The sequence below is a fragment of the Camelina sativa genome, chromosome 7 (assembly GCF_030686135.1).
Source record: "Camelina sativa cultivar CO46 ecotype springtype chromosome 7, ASM3068613v1".
In the NCBI taxonomy this organism is placed as follows: Eukaryota; Viridiplantae; Streptophyta; class Magnoliopsida; order Brassicales; family Brassicaceae; genus Camelina; species Camelina sativa.
In genome coordinates this window covers 21,226,076-21,247,399 of record NC_141886.1, presented here as the reverse complement: position 1 = coordinate 21,247,399, position 21,324 = coordinate 21,226,076, and the positions used below count along the sequence as shown (strand labels likewise).

General features: G+C 33.9%; 7 protein-coding genes, 2 long non-coding RNA genes, 1 other non-coding gene and 1 pseudogene across 11 annotated transcripts; 6 read left to right on the top strand and 5 right to left on the bottom strand.

Moving 5' to 3' along the window:
• Positions 1-924: 924 nt before the first annotated feature.
• LOC104701512 (peroxidase 11) lies at positions 925-2,696 on the bottom strand. Its single transcript, XM_010417209.2, has 4 exons — positions 2,233-2,696; positions 1,864-2,055; positions 1,587-1,752; positions 925-1,496 (listed from the first exon to the last, which is right to left on the bottom strand). The coding sequence occupies exons 1-4, from the start codon at positions 2,452-2,454 to the stop codon at positions 1,069-1,071; spliced, it is 1,008 nt and encodes a 335-aa protein (XP_010415511.2). The 5' UTR covers positions 2,455-2,696; the 3' UTR covers positions 925-1,068.
• A 1,137-nt stretch (positions 2,697-3,833) lies between these two features.
• TRNAI-AAU (transfer RNA isoleucine (anticodon AAU)) lies at positions 3,834-3,907 on the top strand. The gene has a single exon. It is a non-coding gene; the product is annotated as a tRNA-Ile (tRNA).
• Positions 3,908-5,066: 1,159 nt separating this feature from the next.
• LOC147941534 (uncharacterized) lies at positions 5,067-6,334 on the bottom strand. 2 transcript variants are annotated; one of them, XR_015560792.1, is made up of 4 exons: positions 6,115-6,334; positions 5,841-5,930; positions 5,610-5,666; positions 5,067-5,285 (listed from the first exon to the last, which is right to left on the bottom strand). It is a non-coding gene; the product is annotated as an uncharacterized LOC147941534 (long non-coding RNA). The 2 variants fall into 2 exon arrangements; XR_015560793.1 differs by having other exon boundaries at positions 5,845-5,930.
• A 298-nt stretch (positions 6,335-6,632) lies between these two features.
• LOC104701511 (protein SOB FIVE-LIKE 2) lies at positions 6,633-7,814 on the top strand. Its single transcript, XM_010417208.2, has one exon. The coding sequence runs from the start codon at positions 7,115-7,117 to the stop codon at positions 7,580-7,582; it is 468 nt and encodes a 155-aa protein (XP_010415510.1). The 5' UTR covers positions 6,633-7,114; the 3' UTR covers positions 7,583-7,814.
• Positions 7,815-9,258: 1,444 nt separating this feature from the next.
• On the top strand, positions 9,259-12,998 carry LOC104789547 (uncharacterized). Its single transcript, XR_015561175.1, has 4 exons — positions 9,259-9,321; positions 9,554-9,610; positions 9,708-10,038; positions 12,752-12,998. It is a non-coding gene; the product is annotated as an uncharacterized LOC104789547 (long non-coding RNA).
• On the top strand, positions 10,234-11,457 carry LOC147941533 (uncharacterized). The gene has a single exon (XM_087457010.1). The coding sequence runs from the start codon at positions 10,243-10,245 to the stop codon at positions 11,455-11,457; it is 1,215 nt and encodes a 404-aa protein (XP_087313136.1). The 5' UTR covers positions 10,234-10,242.
• Positions 11,461-12,670, top strand: LOC147941532 (uncharacterized). Its single transcript, XM_087457169.1, has 3 exons — positions 11,461-11,546; positions 11,643-12,161; positions 12,239-12,670. Exons 1-3 carry the CDS (start codon positions 11,526-11,528, stop codon positions 12,512-12,514), a joined length of 816 nt encoding a protein of 271 aa, XP_087313295.1. The 5' UTR covers positions 11,461-11,525; the 3' UTR covers positions 12,515-12,670.
• A 1,123-nt stretch (positions 12,999-14,121) lies between the features above and the next one.
• On the top strand, positions 14,122-14,767 carry LOC104701509 (uncharacterized). Its single transcript, XM_010417207.2, has one exon. The coding sequence runs from the start codon at positions 14,149-14,151 to the stop codon at positions 14,572-14,574; it is 426 nt and encodes a 141-aa protein (XP_010415509.2). The 5' UTR covers positions 14,122-14,148; the 3' UTR covers positions 14,575-14,767.
• A 395-nt stretch (positions 14,768-15,162) lies between these two features.
• LOC109125467 (uncharacterized) lies at positions 15,163-15,451 on the bottom strand (annotated as a pseudogene).
• Positions 15,452-17,397: 1,946 nt separating this feature from the next.
• Positions 17,398-18,035, bottom strand: LOC104701508 (basic leucine zipper 8). Its single transcript, XM_010417206.2, has one exon. The coding sequence runs from the start codon at positions 17,960-17,962 to the stop codon at positions 17,546-17,548; it is 417 nt and encodes a 138-aa protein (XP_010415508.1). The 5' UTR covers positions 17,963-18,035; the 3' UTR covers positions 17,398-17,545.
• A 1,286-nt stretch (positions 18,036-19,321) lies between these two features.
• On the bottom strand, positions 19,322-20,089 carry LOC147941531 (uncharacterized). The gene is made up of 2 exons (XM_087458554.1): positions 19,812-20,089; positions 19,322-19,646 (listed from the first exon to the last, which is right to left on the bottom strand). Exons 1-2 carry the CDS (start codon positions 20,087-20,089, stop codon positions 19,322-19,324), a joined length of 603 nt encoding a protein of 200 aa, XP_087314680.1.
• Between the last annotated feature and the right edge of the window lie 1,235 nt (positions 20,090-21,324).

Below are 21,324 nucleotides of genomic sequence, written 5' to 3'. Positions count from 1 at the left end.
TGATTACTAAACTGAATGTCTAACAATGAAATTTATTTTAGAAGAATGAAATTTTCAAATATTAATATGTCTCATTTAAAAAAAAAATCATTTGAGAATATTAGTAAGTTTTTAATGTTTGATTTTATAATTTGAACACATGTATTTTTGTAAGCCATTTGTCAAAACATAAGATAATTCAAAATAAATTATAATTTATAGGAATGAATCTTCAGTTATACGATGAGAATGTTTTTATATCTTTATATATGTTTTTATTTAATAAATTTCACTCATTTAAAATTGATTAAGACATGAGGTAAAATTAGTATTTATGAGATAACAACATAACAAATATATCTTAAAAAATGTTGATTCAGTTTTTTTGCGAATTACATTTTGTTAATTTTTAATTGTATTTTCCATTCTTACTAAGATATAGATTTGATATTATGTATTAATTATGTTTGATATAAAATATTTAGTTATCTGCATTAAGAGATGAAATGTGTAATTAAGCTTAAAATATGGTTTATTATGATGGTATAGATATTTCAATGGTACTCATTGTCCTATTAGAGTTTTTGGGTAAAAGCACAAAGATTAATATAAATATTATGTTATTTATAAAACTTCAACCAACAGAAAAATATACTGCATAGTTCAAATAATTATATTAATAAAAATTGTACCTATATATTTGAGAAAATCTTATAAAATAGAACAAAAAGCCTTAAAACTCTTATATAATAGAACTGAGAGAGTATTAAAATGATATATGAGAGGTCCATATTCAATATTAAAATTTTACAAGATAAAATCTAAAACATGTACATTACTACTTAATTATTCTTAATAAGTTTTTCAAATTTTTACCCACGTAATAATGCGGGCTTCATCTAGTTTAATTTATAAATCATTTGAAAATCTTTAGAAGATACTGTATGAGAGGAAGCTCTTTTTAAACATTCAAGAACCCTATATTTTTTTTAAATAGACATAAGAAGAAGAATAAGATTGGTTTCATTTTTTTTTTCTTAAATAAATAAATTATCGGAGATAGTTTCTTCCTCCACTGTTTTGTTTTGTTCATGTATTCACGAATCGGCAATTTCTTCTAACTTCTCCATCAGCAAAGCTTTCAGAGTTCAAAATGTTCCCCATCTTCACCATCGACTTCGAGAATTGCTCGAAGAAAGCCAATGGATCCTCCGCATACTTGCTCACTATCCGCCGCGTTTGTATCCCGAACATGCTCGTGTACATAGCCTGATCCGAGTTCAACAACCCTTCTCCTCTTAGCAGCGTGTGGTAGATCGAGTTATCGAAGAGATTCGGCGTCACGTTGTCCATTGCCGTTACATTGGTATCACCTTCACCGCTGTTCGAGGGGCACATCTTTTTGAGACTTGACAAGTACGTCTCCGAAATCGGATTTAGGGCTGACGTCACTTGAAAATCTCCATAGATCCTTGATCGAAAGTTCCGACATTGTGCCATTCCGATCGTGTGAGCTCCTAGTTAGATTATTCGTCAAGTTAGGGTTTTAGTAATCCGGTTTACCACAATACCAAAAATAATTTGTTCGGCTTAGTTTACCACAATACCTATAAGAGCGACCATGTCTTCAACAGAGAGACCCTGAGCATAGAATTTAGCGATGATGCTGATCAAAGCCTCTTCTGGAGTTGGGAGGTTTGTTGTGGCAAGCGCGTAGCTTGCTGATTTTGAATCTTTTCTTCCAACAGGAACGTCCCAGTAAGGCCCACCCACCTTCAAACCATAATTTAAAATGTTGTTTCATTTCATAATTCATAGGATACTATATGATATATATACGAAATTTATTTTGAGAGAGTATATGTTTAGTTCTTGTTTATTTACCAGGATTGTAGCATCTCTAGCACTGATTGTGAGAAGATCAGCGCAGGAAACAACTCCAGGACATTCAGATTCGATTATGTTCTTGATTCTGTCTACAATTTTGTATCCTTTCAATGAGTTTATGTTCGGAGAAGCTTTCTTCTCTCCCTTTAGTGACTCTGTTTCGTCTAGCAACACTGATCCATCGCATCCCTGCAATACCGTTTTAACCCTCAAAAAGTAATTAACCATCCATATCATAAAGCAACCCTTTTTCAGATAATTAAAATCTGTATTTAATAACAGTAAACGTTTGACACATCCGTTACGAATTTTCTTTGTCGGGATGATTTCTTGCGTTTCAAGAAAGGTGTGTGAATGAGTACTTACTTGGACAAAGCAGTCGTGGAAGTGTAAACGAATAAGTATGGCTGCATTTCTAGGATCTTCCTTCACTATGCATTCCATTTCTTTCTTGATGACGTCAAACACGGTCGGACAAGTAGACTTGTAATAATCTAGGGTTAACGGATGATCCTTTCCCAGTAGATCAAAGGAAAAGCATGGGATAAAGATGGTGTGAACCATCAAGAACACAAGGAGGAGTTTCATACTTCTTCTTCTGATGAAACCCTTTTGATCCAAACTTTTGGGAAAAATGTAAATATTTTTGTGAGAGATTATAAGGAGTTAGTGAAGATGGTTGGGACTTCAAAGAGATATATAAGTTTTTGAGAAAAGGGTGTTGTAGGATTTTTAGTTTTCTTGTGTTACAAGGGTCTTGAGAAGTAGGTCAAGTGAGATGCAACTAATTTTGTAAGATGGTTGTTGGGGTTTCCTATGACCCAAAGATCAAACTTTATTTGAATACTAGAGGTTATATTTCCAAACCAAAATCTTATATTACCATAAAGTGTACTAAGTTCCGCATTTTTCTTCTATTTTTATTTAAAGGCATTTTGTTTGTTTGTTTGTATGTTTACAGACGTTGCAAGCATGCATGTTTTATTAACACTGATTCTTGAAACAAATCTAGAAGTCTCGTTTTGTATAATTTGTTCAACTGTTTTTTTTTTTGTTTTTTTTGGCACTACTATATAAACTAATACTTTTTGTTCAACAAGAATATAAGAAATATATAATATCCCATAAACAAATTAATATTGCAATTTTTTACATAATGTGAGATATATAGGTCTCGTATATCCTTGCTATGTGTTGTTCTCTTCATCTGTTTATTTTTGTTTTCTTCGAATGGCGAAATCTAGATCAGAAAGTAGGAGGGAAAATATTATCTACTCTTTGGCGTCATCTTCAATTATACGATTAATTATAATAAAAGCTCAAATAGTTTTGAAAATGATAACGACATTGTACAACGATCTTCTCGGTAAAAACTTATTCATTTGCAGTCAACTTGCTATTATTGTATGAATATTTTCAGTCTTAGAAACGGTTAAAAACAAAGTTATATGCATGGCAGTGTACATTAGTTGGGGGGAGGGGAAGAAACTTGGTGTTAGGTGGTTTTGGTATAGACGTTATTTAGCAGTAGGAGACTTTGAATCTGAAGTTAACATCCGAAACTTTTAATTCATATGTCCTTAACGATTGTTTCGCCAGCGACGCATAACGCTTTAGGCCCAATATTTGTTAGTACCTTTCTTGAGTGTGTGTGATTTATTAAGCTAACAAGCCTACAAACTTCCAATCGAACAAACCAAACTCTCTTTCACATTAGCCGCTCTTCCTCAAGATCTTTTTTCAAATTTGTGAAAATTTTGGTGGTTTATTATAATATCTATGTTCATATGATATCTATAGACTATATATAAATATTTCCATCTTCCGTGGAATAATTTAATAAATCCAGTAGTATTCAATATTGGAAACAAGTTATTTTATTCGTGTCAGCAGTGTTGAGAATGTGCATGCACAATAGGACATGTAACAAAGTTCAAATAGTAAAACAATAAAAACATTAGCAAAACGGCCCATTAGCTCAGTTGGTTAGAGCGTCGTGCTAATAACGCGAAGGTCGCAGGTTCGAAACCTGCATGGGCCATTTATTTTTACCTTTTTATTGAACAAATGACTTGGATTATCATTGTTTTTAGAACGGTTAAAAACAAAGGTCACTTCCGGTCAACGGTATCATGAGCAAAACGCAGTATTTTTTTTTTTTTTTTTTCATCCTTTCCATATATCAGTTTGTTGATCTTCTTGTTTCTTATCATCCACCCAAAATTTCATATATGTCTAGTTGTCGTGCTTCAAGATCGCATAATCTCTATGTAAAACTCACAGGCCTGAAAAATCATTCAATCGATTATCACCAAACAAAATAAAGATATGTGGAGTGGCTTATGACAAACTCATTCCGTTAAACAAAAAGAAGAGAATGTGGATTGTGCCCTTTCGATATGTTGAAATGTTCAGGGTTATCTTAATCCACAATGTTTTCACATCCGATTTTCAACATCTCTCTTTTATGGAGTTCTGTGTTAAAATCATGGTTGACGAGTGGTTGTAAGTTGTAACTGGTCAAGATCTACTTACGGTGGGAGTATGGGACCATAGGTAGAGCCATTACCATAAGGCATGAAAGAAATCATGATATATAGATAATTTCATGAAGAAGTCAAAAACATTTTTGAAAAACAAAATCCATTTACCAGCAAGTTTAGATGTAAAACCTTAAGTTGTAAATTATATTGAAAATACCATATATTCGATGTCAATGTTCTTTATAATTCAAGATAACTTCTATTAAGAAACTCAAAATATTGGAAGCACCAGGAACACAAACTTATGCAAATTTAATGGTTGATCAAGCACATTAAATCCATTTAAACTTCAGTTGAACTTGACATTTATGTATTTATAATTCTATAAACGATTAAAATTAAAAACTCTACGGTCTTAACTTATATACATTTTCATACTAATTGAGTTATGATTGCTATGTTAGAAGGTTAGGAACACACTTTTATAAGAAAATGTTGATAAAAAAAAAAAAAAAAAAAAAAAAAAAAAAAAAACAGTAACAGCAGAGAATTCTGAAACCAAAAAATCTATATTCAATTATTGAACTTTTTGGAAAACCATGGTACCAAAGAAAAAAGAAAAAAAAAAGTTGGGTCGAGAAATCTAATCGAAAGGTATGATGTTACAGCAGGGATATTTTGTCATCTTATCTAAGATGGAAACCAAATCATGAAAAAAGGCTCGAAGAAGTATAGTGGTGTGTCTAATTTAAATGAGAGAAGTTTCCAAAGTATATACATATAAATAGATACAATATATATGATTTCACATCACATGGGAGACTTATGAAGTAAGAGACAAATGAATACATGGGGAAGTATACCTGACAAAAGCAGGCATTCAAAGTAAAGCTAAAAGTTTGGTGCTAAGGGACATACCCACTTCGTCTTCTCAACCTTTCAACAAAACCACCTAATCATCACTAATTAAGCATATATATGAGTTCTCTCATGTTTATTGACTTCATAATTTTGTAACAACATAAGTAATATTCTAGAACCTATCAATATATGAGAGTGAAAGACAAGCCAATACAAGTTCTCTCTCTTTTTTTTTTGTTGAAGTTCTCTCTCTTTTTTTTGTTGTTGTTGTTGTTCTCAAATCTCAACTACTACTCACCCACCTAAGTGTAAGATAAGATAATAACAAATGTCTAAAGGTGTGGGTGTGTGTGTTTACTAATCAAACAAAAGATATTATAGAGAGAAAACAGTACTCACACGTGTAGGATGAATGATAATAGTACAGACCCACATGAGAAAATCCAAGGTGAGTCCCTAAAAGAAAACAAGCTTTGGAGGCATTAACGATGTGTACAATTCTAATAAATCCTAATATATCTCCACTCGTAAGACCCACAGCGAGTATTATTATTTGTACTATGAGGATCAAATTTTCATAAAGGCCAAAACTGATTTACTTAAATGCACAAAGAGGGGTCAAAGTCTTACACACCACCACCGTTTTTAATGTTACATATGGATTCATTTCTCCCACACTTTGCTTAGCTGTAAGCCTGTAACCAAGATAGATTCCAATCACTGTAAAAAAAAAAAAAGGATGCAAATGTGAAGCTATCATAGTAGAAACAATACAGATCTTTTTTAGTTCTTTACTTTTTTCACCACAGTTGATACTTAATCTCTGCTGCTTTGTCATTTTCCTCATGAATAGAAATAAATGCACCAAATAAATACTAGAAAAACAAAATCCAGTTGCGTTTACCTTCAATGCAAAAGAAAACAACTATTTTATGGGAGAGAGAGAGAGAGAGAGAGGGAGAAGAGAGGAACAACAAAAGGCTGCAACACTTTTTATGACCAAGACAGGACTGGGGAGCTGGGAAGAAGAGTATTAAAGGAATAAGGAAGAGGAACAGCTCCTAACCTAATTAAGAAAATGGGTTTCAACATATATATTCCTTCTTTTTTGTTGAGTGGGTCTTATCTCACTTCCACCTCAAAAGCTGGTCTTTTATAGTTGTGAGATTTAATTACAGCCCAGTGAAACAAAGAGAGAGAGAGAGAGAGTGAGAGAGAGGGAAGTAAAAACTAGTAAATGCATGTTGTAGCTATCCCCTCCTATCATATGGCTATCATCAATAAAAAGAAACAAAAAACAAGTGTTAACCAATAAGCATTGCTGCTTACACATCACTTATGAGAGCTCCAAACAGATAAAACTTTGGTTTGGTGGGTATCCATGTTTTATGTCTCTCTCAACGGTCTGTGTTGTGTGTGGTTCGAACCTTGTTTTGGGAACTATAATATGCTCAATTCCCTATATAAGAAAGAGGGGTAAAAGAGAATTTATATATAGGGCTATAAATTTATTATAGAAGTGTACTATATTTATTTTGAACAAGGCGCTAATTTAACCAACCTTTTTTTCTCTCCTTTCATATATATCTGAAATGGCTTGTCTTGTAGTACTTCAATTGAGCGAAAACAATGGTGCTAAGATTGCCATGTGGTGATACTCACTCCTGGTATTCAATTATATGAGTGTGATTCCATAGGCTCCGGCTTTTCCTGATACTCAAACACAAGAAAGGAAAAATATAAAATCAGACAAAAGAGGACAAGCTATTTATTGATAGTCTTAAGAGCAAAAACCAAAACCACAACGAGAGTCTATATCAGAGGTTAAGAGGTTGCAACAAGCTGAGGCCTGAGAGGTACGTAAAACATTAAAAAAAGCTAAGTTAACTTTTTTTGTGTTAGCCATGGAGTCTCCAAGAAGAATCCATGGAGGTGCCGAGGAGAAGAGTAGCTGTGAGTCAGGATGGACTATGTACATAGAAGACACCTTCCACGGAAACCATCACTCGGAAGTTGTCTATGATGATGATGACGATGATGAAGATGATTTCCATGTAAAAGAGGTCGACCATGATGGTGGTGATGACGAGGACGATGATGATGATGATGATAGTAGTAACAATGAGAGTGATGACTCAATGACTTCTGATGCATCCTCATGGCCTAGCAGTCAGCATCCAAGAAACACCAAGAATCATGCAGCTTCAACAAAGAATAGTAATGCCAAACAACAACAAGTCAATCATCAGAAAGAGAACAGAGTTCGTGACAGATTCAGCGACCAAGGTGAGGAATCTGAGCTCAAGGCTAGAACAAGAACCACTGCAACTAGTCGTGTTAAAAGTAAAAGCAAGGTGAGCAAAACCAAATAAAGTCTGTCATACTGGTTTTTAAGTTCTTTAAGCTATCCAATGTTCGTCTCTTCTGCTCATCAAGGGGAAAAAAAACTTAAGCAGTTGATACAAATTTCAGACCATGTAGTTTGTTTCTACTCTTTTCTTTAAAACAGGATTATGTTTTTGCTTAATGCAAACTCCGTTCATGTAACTTGTCTATGTGGTTTTCCGTTTGGAGCTATGCTAATAATATCTACCTTTTTACACATATACTCCGTTCTAACACAAAACGGGAACATGTTTTTCTAATCTACCTCTTAACAAAAGAGCAATCAAGAAAGGTAATGCCAGCAAAAACAAAATTCAATAATAATCCGTAGCCATTGAAAAGCAAACGTGTTACGAATTTGACTCATAAATTCGTATAAAATTCAGATCCAAAAACGAATGAATTTGGGATAAAACAAAGAGGCTGATGACAAAACAGGAGTTTCTAAGGTTACCAGATTGTTCCCATAGGTGTGGCCCCAAAGTAGTAGCTAGAACACACCATAGCTTTTCCTGTTAACAAAGACTCCTGCTGCTTTCAATGCCTTCACATGATTCCTTTTTTTTTTTTTTGTTAAAGAAAGAACAAATTTCAATCATTCAATATATGTCATAATCAACACTTTCACAAAACTTTCATAAATTACTATTTTCACAACAGGAATCACAACAGTAAATAGAGAGGATCTTAATCAACCTGTTTGTGATATTCTTCTGTGCCTATTTCACAACAGTAAATAGAAAGAATTGTATCTATCAGAGAAAAATTCCACAAGCAAACGAAGCGTCGCTCTTTAAGAAAGTCAAAGATGGTCATTCCTATCAATAATACAGTTTAGAGTGTTGGAAAATGACTGAAATTAAGTTTAAGATTGTTGAGAGGTTATAATGAATTTGGGAACAGAAAACAACAAAAGAGTTTTAGCTGGCAGCACTACAACAAATATGTACATTGATAGCAGACGGATATAGCTCATTTTCCGTCACTGCTATGAAAGATGAGATTTTTTTTCGCTTACTTTTTAATAGCATCTTATTAACGCTATGATAGGAAAATTATGTAGCGGGAAACAAAAGTGACTTTTGTCCGCCAATACTTAGTGAAATTATTCACTTAATCGCCAAATAAAAAAAAAACCCAAAAACTCGACACACTCTCTCTCTCTCTCTCGTTACAACCTAAGCTCAACCTAAGAAGATTTCTTCTTCTAAATTCTCTGTGTGTGCTCAAATTCTTCTAAATTTCTTATCAATTCTTCAGTTTTATCGCCGTTTGTGAAAAGCCCCAATTTCGCCGTTTGTGAAAAGCCCCAATTTCGCCCTAAATCTCCATATCCATCGCAATTGATAGCTCGAATCCATTTTTGAGGCATGTCTTTCTTCTTCCTCCTAATTTCGTTATTTGTTTCGATTATTTGTGATTTCAAACAGCTTTTGATTTCGATAAGGGTCAGATTTAGTTATCTGTTTTGTTAGGGTTCGATTTATCTAGATTTATTTCGTTATCTGTTTTTTAGGGTTCGATTATTTACAGATTTTGAGAATGTGGAGTTTCGAATCCATCTGTTTTGTTAGGGTTCGATTATTTACAGATTTGACTCAAAAATAGCTTTTGGATTTGAGTATTTGCGCCTTCATAAACTGAACGATTTTTTTTTTTTCCCAAGTGTTGGTGATTGAAATGTTGGGGAACTGAAGCTTCTCATTTCTCTGTACTCACACAACAGGTTAGTATCACTCAACCAATAGTTAAACATTATTATTACACACGAATATTGGTGATTGCTATGTTTTGTCCTTTGAGTCTGATTCGTATAAATAGTGATTAGATTAGTGAGATTTTACACAGTTAGATATTGGTTTAAGAGCATCTGTATGTGTCTGAAGTAGTGCAGTATTGTCTGAATTGTTGCTTAATGTGAGCTTTGTATAATATGTATCTCTATTTTATCTATAAAGGTTAAAATTTATATTATAACATATAATGTTGGACAAGGCATGGGTGCATCTATGCAGGTAAGGAATTATATTTCATAATTAGGTTTTATTTTGGGTTTGGATACTTTAAGATGTTCTTTTAGTTATGATTTTTTTCTTTAATTATCCATTGAAGAGCTGATCCTGGTTATAAAAGTGGAGCTTGGAAATTTGTAAGGGATGTGTCTGCGGCTTTAGGTGACATAGAAATGATAATATGTCCTTGTAAAGACTGTCGTAATGTAGTACGACAGTTAAACAGTGTTGTGGTTGAGCATCTTGTAATAAGAGGGATGGATGAGGCATACAAGGTGCATAGTGATTGGTATCATCATGGAGATGTGAAGTCAGTAGATGAATTTCAAAGTAAACCAACTCAGTGGAATGAGGAAGTTTTTGAGTTATATAAAGCTGCTGAATTTTTTGATCAAGAGTTGGCTTTTAGAGGTGACTTAGCTGACCAACCTGTGGGCGACTTAAGTGAGATTGCAGAGGGTGAGGACCAACAAGAGGATGAGTTCCTTGCAAAGATCCGGGATGCTGAAACCCCACTATACCCTAGCTGTTCAAACCACAGCAAGTTATCGGCTATTGTGACTTTGTTTAGGATTAAGACACATAATGGCTGGTCGGATAAGAGCTTCAATGAACTGCTTCAGACATTGCCAAGCATGTTGCCAGATGGTAATGTCTTTCACACATCATTGTATGATGTCAAGAAATTTTTAAAGAGCTTTCATATGGGATATGAAAAGATCGACGCATGTGTTAATGATTGCTGCCTCTTCAGAAAGAAGTTAAAGAAGCTTGATAAATGTCCCAAATGTAATGCTTCACGGTGGAAGACTAATAAGCGGACTAATGAGGTAAAGAAAGGTGTCCCACAGAAAGTATTAAGATATTTTCCAATTATACCAAGGCTGAAGAGAATGTTCAGATCAGAGGACATGGCTAAGGACTTACGGTGGCATTACACTAACAAGAGCACTGATGGAAAACTTCGACATCCAGTAGATTCTGTTACATGGGCTCAGATGAATGAGAAGTATCCTTCATTTGCAGCTGAAGAAAGGAACATACGGCTTGGGCTGTCCACAGATGGATTTAATCCATTCAACATGAAGAATAGTAATTATAGTAGCTGGCCTGTGCTATTGGTAAACTACAATTTGCCTCCTCACCTTTGTATGAAGAAGGAGAATATAATGTTGACATTATTGATTCCTGGTCCACAACAACCAGGTAATAATATTGATGTCTACCTAGAACCTCTTATTGAGGATTTGAATCATCTGTGGAAGAATGGAGAGCTAACGTATGATGCTTTTAGTAAAAGTACATTTACTCTAAAGGCAATGCTTCTCTGGACCATTAGTGATTTTCCTGCGTATGGAAATCTTGCTGGTTGTAAAGTAAAAGGTAAAATGGGATGTCCTATGTGTGGGAAAAATACTGATAGTATGTGGTTGAAGTTTAGCAGGAAACATGTCTACATGTGTCATAGAAAAGGTTTGGCTCCAACACACAGATATAGGGAAAAGAAGACTTGGTTTGATGGAAAAGTTGAGCATAGGAGAAAGTCAAGAATTTTAACTGGTCATGAAGTTCATCAGAATCTGAAAAACTTCCAAAATGATTTCGGAAATGTGAAAAAGGCTGGGATGAAGAGAAAGAGAACTGTCTATAAAGAACCAGTGTTTGACAGTGATGATGATGAAAGTGAATCCGATGAAGATGAGGAAGTAGAAGTAGATGAAGATGAGTTATCAAGGTGGAAGAAAAGATCCATTTTATTTACTCTGCCTTATTGGGAGGATCTACCAGTACGGCATAATTTGGATGTAATGCATTTCTATGGAGACCTGCACAAAAGATCTTTCATATGAAAGAAGCTGTTGGACATATAATCGCATGGCCAACTGATAAGTGTAGACTGGTAGACAACAACATCCAAATGGAAGACATTGCCCCTATGGTATTTATAATTTCTAGCAATGTGTTAGCAATGTATTACCCCTGTCTATAATGCTAATTAATTATATTGGATTTGTTTACTGATTGTGTTTAACAGGGTATACAAGGAAACAAATGTAAACTATTGGATTTGTCTAAGGGTGACGTCATTGTTGCTGAGGGGCGTTGGGAGACACAAGAACCAAGTGCGTTGGTTAACGGAATTCCTCTTGGACCAAAAGCAGTTAAAGTATTTGTGGATTCAGTAAAGCAGCCTGATACATCACTATGGAGACCTACAGCTGAAATGTCATTTCTTGAGGACTGTTTGATGGCTTACGTATCTTGGCCCCTGAGTAAGGTTGATTTTGAAAATCCCTCAACTCCAACTGGTCAGAATGCTACATCACATGCTTCTTTGTCTGCATCAAAGGCCAAGTCTGCAGCCACAGCTTCTAAGTCTGCTACAGAGTCCAAAACTTCAGCAACAGCTTCAAAGGCTGCATCGCAGGCCAAATCTGCATCTATGTCTTCTAAGTCTGCATCTGGTTCTGAGTCTCCTGTTGATGATGCAACGGGTCCAATATCACCAATAAAGAATACTTTACCATCACAGTCTCCTCTCAGGAAGTCTCCAGTAAGTGTTTTCATATGTTATGAAGTTGTTTTTGTTAATTATATGATGACTGATGGTTTATATTGTAAACATGGCAGCGCATTAATAAAGTTATTTCCAAGGAGAATAAGAAGTGCAAGTTGATGGATTTAACTGAAAAGAATAGGGTTGTGGCTGAAGGACGATGGGGAACAAATGATCCAGAACATAAGGTTCACTTTACTCGCTTGGGTTCTAATGCAGTTAAAGTGTGGATAGATGTTGTGAAGGTGAAAAATGTAAAAGTTTGGAGGCCATCCGATGAAATAGAGATTATTGAAGATGCACTTAGCTCCTGCATTGCTTGGCCAGAGAACAAGGTCATTATGTCTTAAACTGATGGTTTTATTGTGTAATGTTAAGTACTTGAGATTGCTTGTTTATTTTGGATGTTCTTGAGACTTTGATGGTAAACTGATGTTCTTGAGACTTTTGTTATGTATTTTGGATCTGAGACGTTTATTAATCAGATTTTATGAGATTTTATAAAACAGGTTATGTGTGCTATAATCACATATCAGAAAATGCTATAAAAGTACAGGTAAACGTTATGATAAAAGAATATACCATAGCACAGTAAACAAGATAAAACAGCATTTCGCAACAGCTATATTAGATATGTATAACATAGCACGAAAAATTAAATATTGTATAAATTTTTGCAAAATTATAATCTTGATAATACAGCAGTTTATTAGAGCTATGCTATAAAACTATAACATAGCACGAAAAAACAAATGTTGTATAAATTTTTTCAAAATTATGATCTTGATAATATAGCAATTTCTTAAAGCTATGTTATATTTTTATAACATAGCATACGTAATAAGTGCTATTGTATATGGGGTACATATAATAACAGTGCCCTAAAACAGCGCTCATGAAAACGCTATCAAAGACCTATGATAGCGTTTTTCTCTGGTTAACAATGTGCATATTTGTTGTAGTGCAGCTTGGCTAAGAGAGGACCGTCCTCAACGTAGATGTGATTCTCAAGTCACTTTCCACATTGTAATCTCAAATCAACCATGCACGTGCATAAGCAATAAACAGGTAGATGATAATGAAATAAGGGTCGTCCAATCTAATTTTATGACCCACAAAATGTGAGAGAGAATGTGACTTAGTAATATGCACAACACATTGGACCTGGTCTACCAAGTTTCAACTCCAGGATGACCAATAACAAGCAAAGGTGAAGAACCAACCATTCCGGTCAAAGAATTATCCTGCACTGCTGCACATGTTCGATTGATAAATCGAAAATGACATCCAAGGGAAAGATTAACAAGAGAAACGATACTGTTGTGAAACACAAAGCAACCACCATTAATTAATCAAAAAAAAACATTGTATGTTTGAGAAACTGTTACAATCAACTAATTTTACTAAAATTCCATAATTATAAGAGAAGAGTTATGCGAGGAAGCCAAATCAGTATATTAAAGAGTTATGAACGAGTGAAAACTGAAAAAACTGTTTGAATTGGAAACTTTATTAACTTTAAACATTTTAGTATCCTTAAGCATCAACTCCCTAACAACGCTATCATGCACTACAAGAAATATTTGTTTCTCCTCGTTATTCAACCTATGTACGGGTTCTCTTTTAAAATATACCAATGGAATCGATATGCTTGCTCACTCTGGAGTTAAATTCTTGTTTCAATGCAATCTAGAACTTAAGCTAGACAAAACCAGAAAATATACGTTTGTCTTGTCTCAAGCACTATTGATTTTTTTTTTTTAATAGGATAGTAAAATAACTTGAAAACAACCAAGTATGCCAAACTAACAATATCCTTAATTTCCTCCCGAAAACGTTACCACGAGACCCTTATTTCCATTACATTCCCGAGTTTTTTATGCTAGTATTACTGACTAATGAATAAAAGCATGACACCATATTGACAACTATATAAATTTATGATCCCTCCCAGCCTTCAACTATTAACACCAAAAGAAGCAAAATGACAGAACTCAAATGGATATGTATTTCCTTCTCACTAACACTTTTGCTAAGCTTATCAGTTGGAGGAGTCCCTAACATAGACCAGAAATGGTCGGGTGGAAATCATTACCAGGGCGGGTTCTGTCTTCCCGGTCTGTGCATTGGAGGATCTGGTGGTAGCAGAGTCCACTTCGGCAGGGACAATTACGGTGGTGGATATAGACAGGCCTTGTATTGCAAACCGCTAACATGTTATGGTGGCTCATGTGATGCACTCCATTTGCGTTTAGACAAGGGACTGTATGAATCTCTCGTAAGCAAGAATGCCGAAAAACTCCCATCAACTGTTGGTTTCAACATCCCAGGGTCCTTCAAACAAAATGTCAACAGAAACTATGAGTTCAAGGAGGTGAAAGAAGCTGCAATGGCACCGCAGTCTAACTAGCTAGCTGATGAAGCTTAGTCTATATTGTATAGTTTGTATCAATAAATTAACATCCTATGCATCTCATCATACTGAGTTGTTATCACAAGATTGTAGTAATAATGTAAAAAAGGCAACTAAACTAGTGAGTAACTTAAGTACATATTACTCGAAATAAGAAATAAAAATAGACGCTCCGTACGTTATCTAGATTCACACTCATCGCAGTTTAATATAATGAGAAAATTTTGGCAATTAGCAAGGAAAACTTAGTGTATACAATATACCATGCTTATAGGTGTGTTAACTAGTGTTACATTAGTAATGTGTAAGTCATTTTATTTGTTTATAAAACAGTCGATATGTCCGAGTGGTTAAGGAGATAGACTTGAAATCTATTAGGCTTTATTTTTCCCAACTCCGACCAATTTTAATTATCAAAAAAATAAACTTTATTTGTATTTATTATTATTTAATTTGCGATTACAATTGTTTTCACATTACACATTCCTTGTAATGTTAACTAGTTTGCTGTAACCAAATTTAACGTTATCTAAAACAATACATATGGATTCAAAACCTAATTACCTGTATAAATATAGAATTACAGCTTATAGAAAAGCAACGAAGTCATTTGATTGACATGGTCGGGATTTAACGTGACCGGATCCATGCATGTAAAAAGGGAAAAACTAAGGAACGTCTCGTACTAATTTATCTCCAGCGAGAAATTAAAGCGGTGGAGATGGGATGGGAGTGGCGAGTTTGACGTGGTGGAAGAAAGCGACGGAGCAGAGAACATAGGCAATGAGAGCAAAGAATCCAAATCCGATCATAAGAGAGACAAACCGGCGACGATCAGGTCCATCGCCGTTTCAAAGCTCATTATTCCCATCATCCTCATCTTCAGATTGTTGAGTTGTGGGATATATAGTTTAGTTAGCTTTAGAAATGCTTTGGATTATGAAAAAACTAAGAGGGTGCATGCAACAGAATGCGTTGAAAGAATGAAACTCGCATTGCCACGTTACGTTACGACAACTTGAACTATTATTCTCTTAATATAGAGAGAAAATAGTTAATCTCTGTCTGGTGCACACAACAACAAAAAAAAAGTTGTAAGATGATTTTCTAAACTTGATGGTAAATAAAAAAATTGAGTTTGGGTTTTATTTGAAATGAGAAGAAAAAACTAGAACGAAGAAAAAGAAAAGTTGTAATCGTGAGCTTGATGAGTCATGAAGCACTTGAAAGTTGAAAGTAAAGTAGAGAGAATGAAAGATTATATCATTAATTATTCTAAGAAAGTGTGAGAGGTTAGTAGAGGTAGCGACTCGTCGACGCACCATGTTTCTTCTTGAGGAACCTTTCAAACTATATATCTCAATTTTTTTAAAGAGCATACTTAATTGATGATCCAATGGTTTTCGAAGTTTGTGAGTAATAATTTAGCATAAAGTGACTTTATTCTCTATACATCATCATTTGTAGTTTATATAGTATGGATGATTAACAATCCAACTAAACTTTGTCTTTTTACTTGCAAGTATAATTAAAGTTAAAATATAAATATATAATCATATTCCGAGATCGTAAAGTGTTGATCGATGGCATTTGTGGCCGTTGCATAGTAGCGGAGGAAACAGTACATCATGTTTTTGTTCCAACTTTTCTATAGTATCATGTTCGGATAACATGGTATAAAATTTTATTTATATCTATATAAACATAAATTTTGGACTTTATAGCTTATTCCGTGGACCAATATATCTAAATATTTGATTTTAGTTAATATTTTTGAATTTTAGTTTAAAAGTACTAATCGAAGTAATCATCCTTCAGCTGGTCGAAGGGGCGACTAATGAAAGTCAATTTAAGCTTTAGAGTGACAGTGTCACATACTCACACAATGGAATTATTTTGCTGATGCTACGGACCATTATGTTCTGCATTGATATTAGAAAGCAAAATATTACTATAATTTAGAACGTAACTCTAACTAGTGCCTAGTGGTAGAGATTTCTTGTTTGTATTCATTCAATATTCTTGTTTCTAAGGTTTCTTATCTATTATATCATTTTTTTTTCCAAAGAAAATAGTACTAGATAGCAAGATTGATAATTTTGAATAAGTATATGATAATTTGCTAAAAATGCTAGTAGCAAATGAGAGAAGAAGGTTTATTTTATCGAACGTACATTAAAATATATATTCATTGAATGTTCTTAAATAGATATTGTCATGGTGATTTTCCAAAATACATTTGCGATGCGTGGATTAAGCTTGTCCGAAGACCAAAACAAATATTGTATGTGAATTACAAAGAGGATTCAACACTTTCAACTTCTGAATTAGTTAGTCATCCATTTCGAGCTCATGAGGTTCATGATTCATAAATCAAAAACCATAATCGTGATTCAGGACAACAAAAAGAGGTAATTTAAATTACCTCTTATGTCTACCCTATGCCACCGCCATATATATAACTTCTTTTCGTCCACGTAGTAACTACCATTATTGCACCTGTAGGCTTGAAGGTACCGTCGATCCCTGGGGGGATGTGTTACTATTAGGTAACACAGCCACGTTAGACGGGATAGACTGGTGACATAACCTCAAATTTAATTATTACTTATACACTAAAAAAAGGTAACCAACCGGTTTTCCTTTAGACCGATTTCCTCAATAGTTCCACAAACCAGAAACAAATTTATTAATGTGTTGTGAGTTACTTGGTTCACTCCCGGTTTGTAACTGTCTCTTGGTTCTGTCATTTAAATCATAATCGTAATTCATTAATCAAAAACCCATAAAATCATAATCTTGTGCGCCTTTATCCAAAAGTAACTTTTAAAAACCCTCTCACCACCCATTGATTCACACAATCTCAAATTCACTTCGTTTTTTTTAGTTACAGTTCCAGAAACATTGCGTAGCAGAGAACACTCTTCTCCATATATAGAAAAACAAAAACACAAACTATTTCGCTCGATCAAACGGTCCAGATCTTATCGCCGTCTACGTTAAGAAACCTATTAAGCCTGATCTCACCAATCATCTTCCTTGACTTGGAGTTTTCTTCTCGAATCTTCATGTTTTCTTCTATAACCTTTTCAAGACCTTCCTTGGCTCGGCTTAACTCATCGACGAGACATTTGTTCTCGTTGATGAGCTGAACAAGCATAGACCACAGTTCTTCCATGTGTCGTCGTTTTCGCATACGCGATCTCCGAGCTGACTCGCGGTTCGATACCTTCCTTCTCCGCTTCCGCTCATCATCTTCTGCACTCCTGCTCGAGTCGTCTGACGTGGCAACCAAGTTTACAAGTGGAACTCGATCAACAAAGGTTTGGAATAAAGACTGTGGATTAGGGTTTGCACTTTGAAGGTTATAAACAAAACCAGCCATATATACAAAACAAACAGTTATATATTCTTTCGTAACCTTTCGTACCAAGTATGATGGTTAGATCCATAAGATGCACTCTAATTTGGTATTTATAGATGATTAAATTGAGGGGAGTACTGTGACCTTACAGTACTAACAGCTAATCCAAGTGGCTATAATACACGTAAACTTTTAATATAATATTTCTCATGTATGATGAAGAAAAAGAGAAGTTGTAATCGTGAAATTGATGAGTCATGAAGCACTTGAAAGTTGAAAGTAAGTAAATGGCATGAAGGGGACCATTGCCAGAGAAAATCAAAGTTTATATTATTTTATATTACTCTTTCCGTTTCGAAATATAAGATGTTTTAGAAAAGTTTAATATTTCATGATATAGGATGTTTTCAAGTTTCTATCTAACTTTTAGATATGTTAGGATTTTATATTATGCAGTATTGTTTCTGATTGGTTGAACATGTTAAAAGTAAAGACATCTTAATCTGCATGCTTTAGTTAAAACATCCTATATTTTGAAACAGAGGGAGTATTAGTTATTCTATCAAAGCATGAGAGGTAGCGACTCGTCGACGCACCATGTTTCTTTTTCTCAAGGAACCTTCCAACCATATCTAATTTTTTTAAGAGCATACTCAATTGATAATCCAATGGTTTATGGATTTTGTGGGTAATGATGTACCACAAAGTCACTTTATTGCTTATACATGCATTATTTATAGTGTTATATAAATTAATTAATAATTGGCAATGGAGAGATTTTACCAAAACTACTATAGTTCGTGAAGCATAATTGCGAGAGTGAGTTAGTGGTCGAATAGCTAAAGTAGTAAAATTTGATATTAGCGCATTAGGCCAGCTATCTTAGCCAATTAGAGTGGATTTCACTTGGGGTTGGGGGATCGGAATGGTTAAATTTGCAGCTCTAGCTTTATTAGGTCGTAATTAAGTAGCATTTATAATAGTATTTTATTTAAGTAAAGATTAGATTATTGATGTTTTATATGTAAGTAACGAAGTTTCCTTGATCCACTTAAAGCCAATCATTAATGTCATCAGCGATGAAAGTTTAGTTGCAAACGAGTCTTTTCATATTATACGTACGCATGCCGTGACTGTTGAATCATGTGACTTCTTTTAATTGCAAATGATTTGTGAGAAGATCTTAATTATACTACAATTTTAGCCATCGTAACATTGTTAATTAGCTAAAAAAAAATTTTTAGAATAAAAGATAAATTTTATTCGGAAAAATACGGTTAACAGCTAGTGCAGCTTTTCCTAAATTACATCAGCTTATAATTTAAAATAGAAGAATAAACAACAAATCAACGAATAATAGTGAGGAGGCCCAGACTTTTTTTAGTTACTTGCAAGCCAAGTTATCAGACAGTTATCAAACTTGGCATCTCTTTGTAGCTGAATGGAGTAAATCCGGTTGCGAACCTGCTGGTCGAGTCGCTTTGTAAGCTGCCGCACCGGGAGAGGGGTTTCTCCTTGCTGCCTACCGTTTCTCTCCCCCATAAAGAATGAATAGAAAGCTGAAAAATGTATCGTACCAGGAACAATCGATCGATCATGTCCCAGGGAGTTATCCGTGAGGAGGCTGATAATATGATGCCATAGTGTGGTATAGCGCGTTGTGAGAAGCTTCGCGATGAGATCAGACCAGACTTCCCTTGAATAACTACAAGAGAAGAATAGGTGAGTACGAGTTTCAAGATGTTGTTGACACAGCACACAAATTGTGTTTGCTCCAACATTCCATCTTAACATTCGTTCCCTAGTCGATAGACGATCCAACATCGCTAACTAAGCTATGCAAGCATATTTTGGTGTGGCCTGTGAAAACCATATGCCTTTGCTCCAGGCTTGCTTCGGCTTAGGAACTCTAAGTGCTTCCCAAGTGTGTGACGTGTTAAAAGACGCTTGATAAATATCCCCTTTTCCCTTCCAAAGAACAATGTCAGTGGAAGTGCCCAGACCTTGAGCACGAAGGTCATCCATTATTGACTTAGAGCTGATTGAAAGCGACTCTCCCTGCTGAAAACCATCTGATGCAGTAGACCGCAGCCTCGTACCCTGGAGAGGGCCGTCATCATCCTTCGGCAAAGAAGCCGCTGGCGGCATCAAATTAAAGAAAACCACAAAAAGCCTTAATCGCCCTTTGAGTCGACCGCCACGTCAGCAATTTTGTTATCCTACTATATTAATTAGGAAGTACAAATATGAAACTAACTTTAAATTGTGTAAAAAATTATATTCAATTATCATTAGAAAATTTTAATAAAGATTAATTAATTATTTAAATAAATATAATTAATTAAAAATAAAAAACGCTGACAAATCAAAAAAAATCTACAAAATTAATAACAGAATTTATTTAAATCAAAACTAATTTGTATTTGAAAAAAAATAACAGCTAAAAATTTTAAAAAGTACAGATAATTATTAGTTAAAAAATATATTTTCTCCCTCTAATAAAATTAGAGACGAAGGTTACTAAATAATTTTTTAAAAATTATAAACCAATCAGAATTTCAAAAACTAAGATTTTATATCCAAGTATACAATAAAATTATTTTTAACTAGATTTCGAAGATTTTATTAAGATTTCAAATTATGATTCTCCTATCATCTTTCTTTTATTTTATTTACAAATTGTTTGGAATTTTCATATAATACTTATTATTAACAAATATACAGAATTTTTTCTACATATGTTGTGATTTGAAATTTTAAAAACGAAGATATATTACTCTTTTTTTAATCTAAAATATATATTACTCAATCTATGGATTTAATTTTCACATTGGCGGGTTGATAAAACAAAATTTATATAGTTGATAAATTAATAAATTTTATTTGCTCACAATTATAATATTAAAATTACTACTTCATATTTCACAAAATATTGATGCAAATACAACGAACAAACAATATAAAACTATAATATACATCAAAATAAAATTCTATAATATTCTAACAGAATTAGTATTAAAAAGAAATATATAGATTTATAGAACAATTAAAAATAAATAATATCTCAAACAAAATAATTTTCATAAAAAATATAACAATAATTTTTATTATTATATTATAATTCTTTTTTAAAATGTTGATACGTGCTTTAAGCACGGGATATCTCCTCGTTAGCTAACAATTTCGCGGTAGACTATAAATTAATTCAATAAAATAAAGTAATACTCATGTTATTTATGATTTCTTTTTTGTAGGGGACGGGGCTGTTACCCCCCATCATTTATTCAAAAAAAAAAAAAACGCATTGCAAAATAACTCTCCTCGAGCGCTAACTCAATGTGTCATGTAAATCTATCGATTATTTTAAAAATTTAGACTATTTT

Bases quoted from the DNA above. Each gene is read 5' to 3' on its own strand.
- LOC104701512 (XM_010417209.2), bottom strand. From the start codon at position 2,454: ATGAAACTCCTCCTTGTGTTCTTGATGGTTCACACCATCTTTATCCCA. The intron at 2,056-2,232 runs GTAAGTACTCAT...ACGGTATTGCAG, and splicing joins TCCACGACTGCTTTGTCCAA to GGATGCGATGGATCAGTGTT. The intron at 1,497-1,586 runs GTATTGTGGTAA...TAATCTAACTAG, and splicing joins AGACATGGTCGCTCTTATAG to GAGCTCACACGATCGGAATG.
- LOC104701509 (XM_010417207.2), top strand. From the start codon at position 14,149: ATGACAGAACTCAAATGGATATGTATTTCCTTCTCACTAACACTTTTG.
- LOC104701511 (XM_010417208.2), top strand. From the start codon at position 7,115: ATGGAGTCTCCAAGAAGAATCCATGGAGGTGCCGAGGAGAAGAGTAGC.
- LOC104701508 (XM_010417206.2), bottom strand. From the start codon at position 17,962: ATGGCTGGTTTTGTTTATAACCTTCAAAGTGCAAACCCTAATCCACAG.
- LOC147941531 (XM_087458554.1), bottom strand. From the start codon at position 20,089: ATGCCGCCAGCGGCTTCTTTGCCGAAGGATGATGACGGCCCTCTCCAG. The intron at 19,647-19,811 runs GTTTTCACAGGC...CTTCTCTTGTAG, and splicing joins GCCTGGAGCAAAGGCATATG to TTATTCAAGGGAAGTCTGGT.
- LOC147941532 (XM_087457169.1), top strand. From the start codon at position 11,526: ATGGAAGACATTGCCCCTATG. The intron at 11,547-11,642 runs GTATTTATAATT...TGTGTTTAACAG, and splicing joins TGGAAGACATTGCCCCTATG to GGTATACAAGGAAACAAATG. The intron at 12,162-12,238 runs GTAAGTGTTTTC...TAAACATGGCAG, and splicing joins CTCCTCTCAGGAAGTCTCCA to CGCATTAATAAAGTTATTTC.
- LOC147941533 (XM_087457010.1), top strand. From the start codon at position 10,243: ATGTTGCCAGATGGTAATGTCTTTCACACATCATTGTATGATGTCAAG.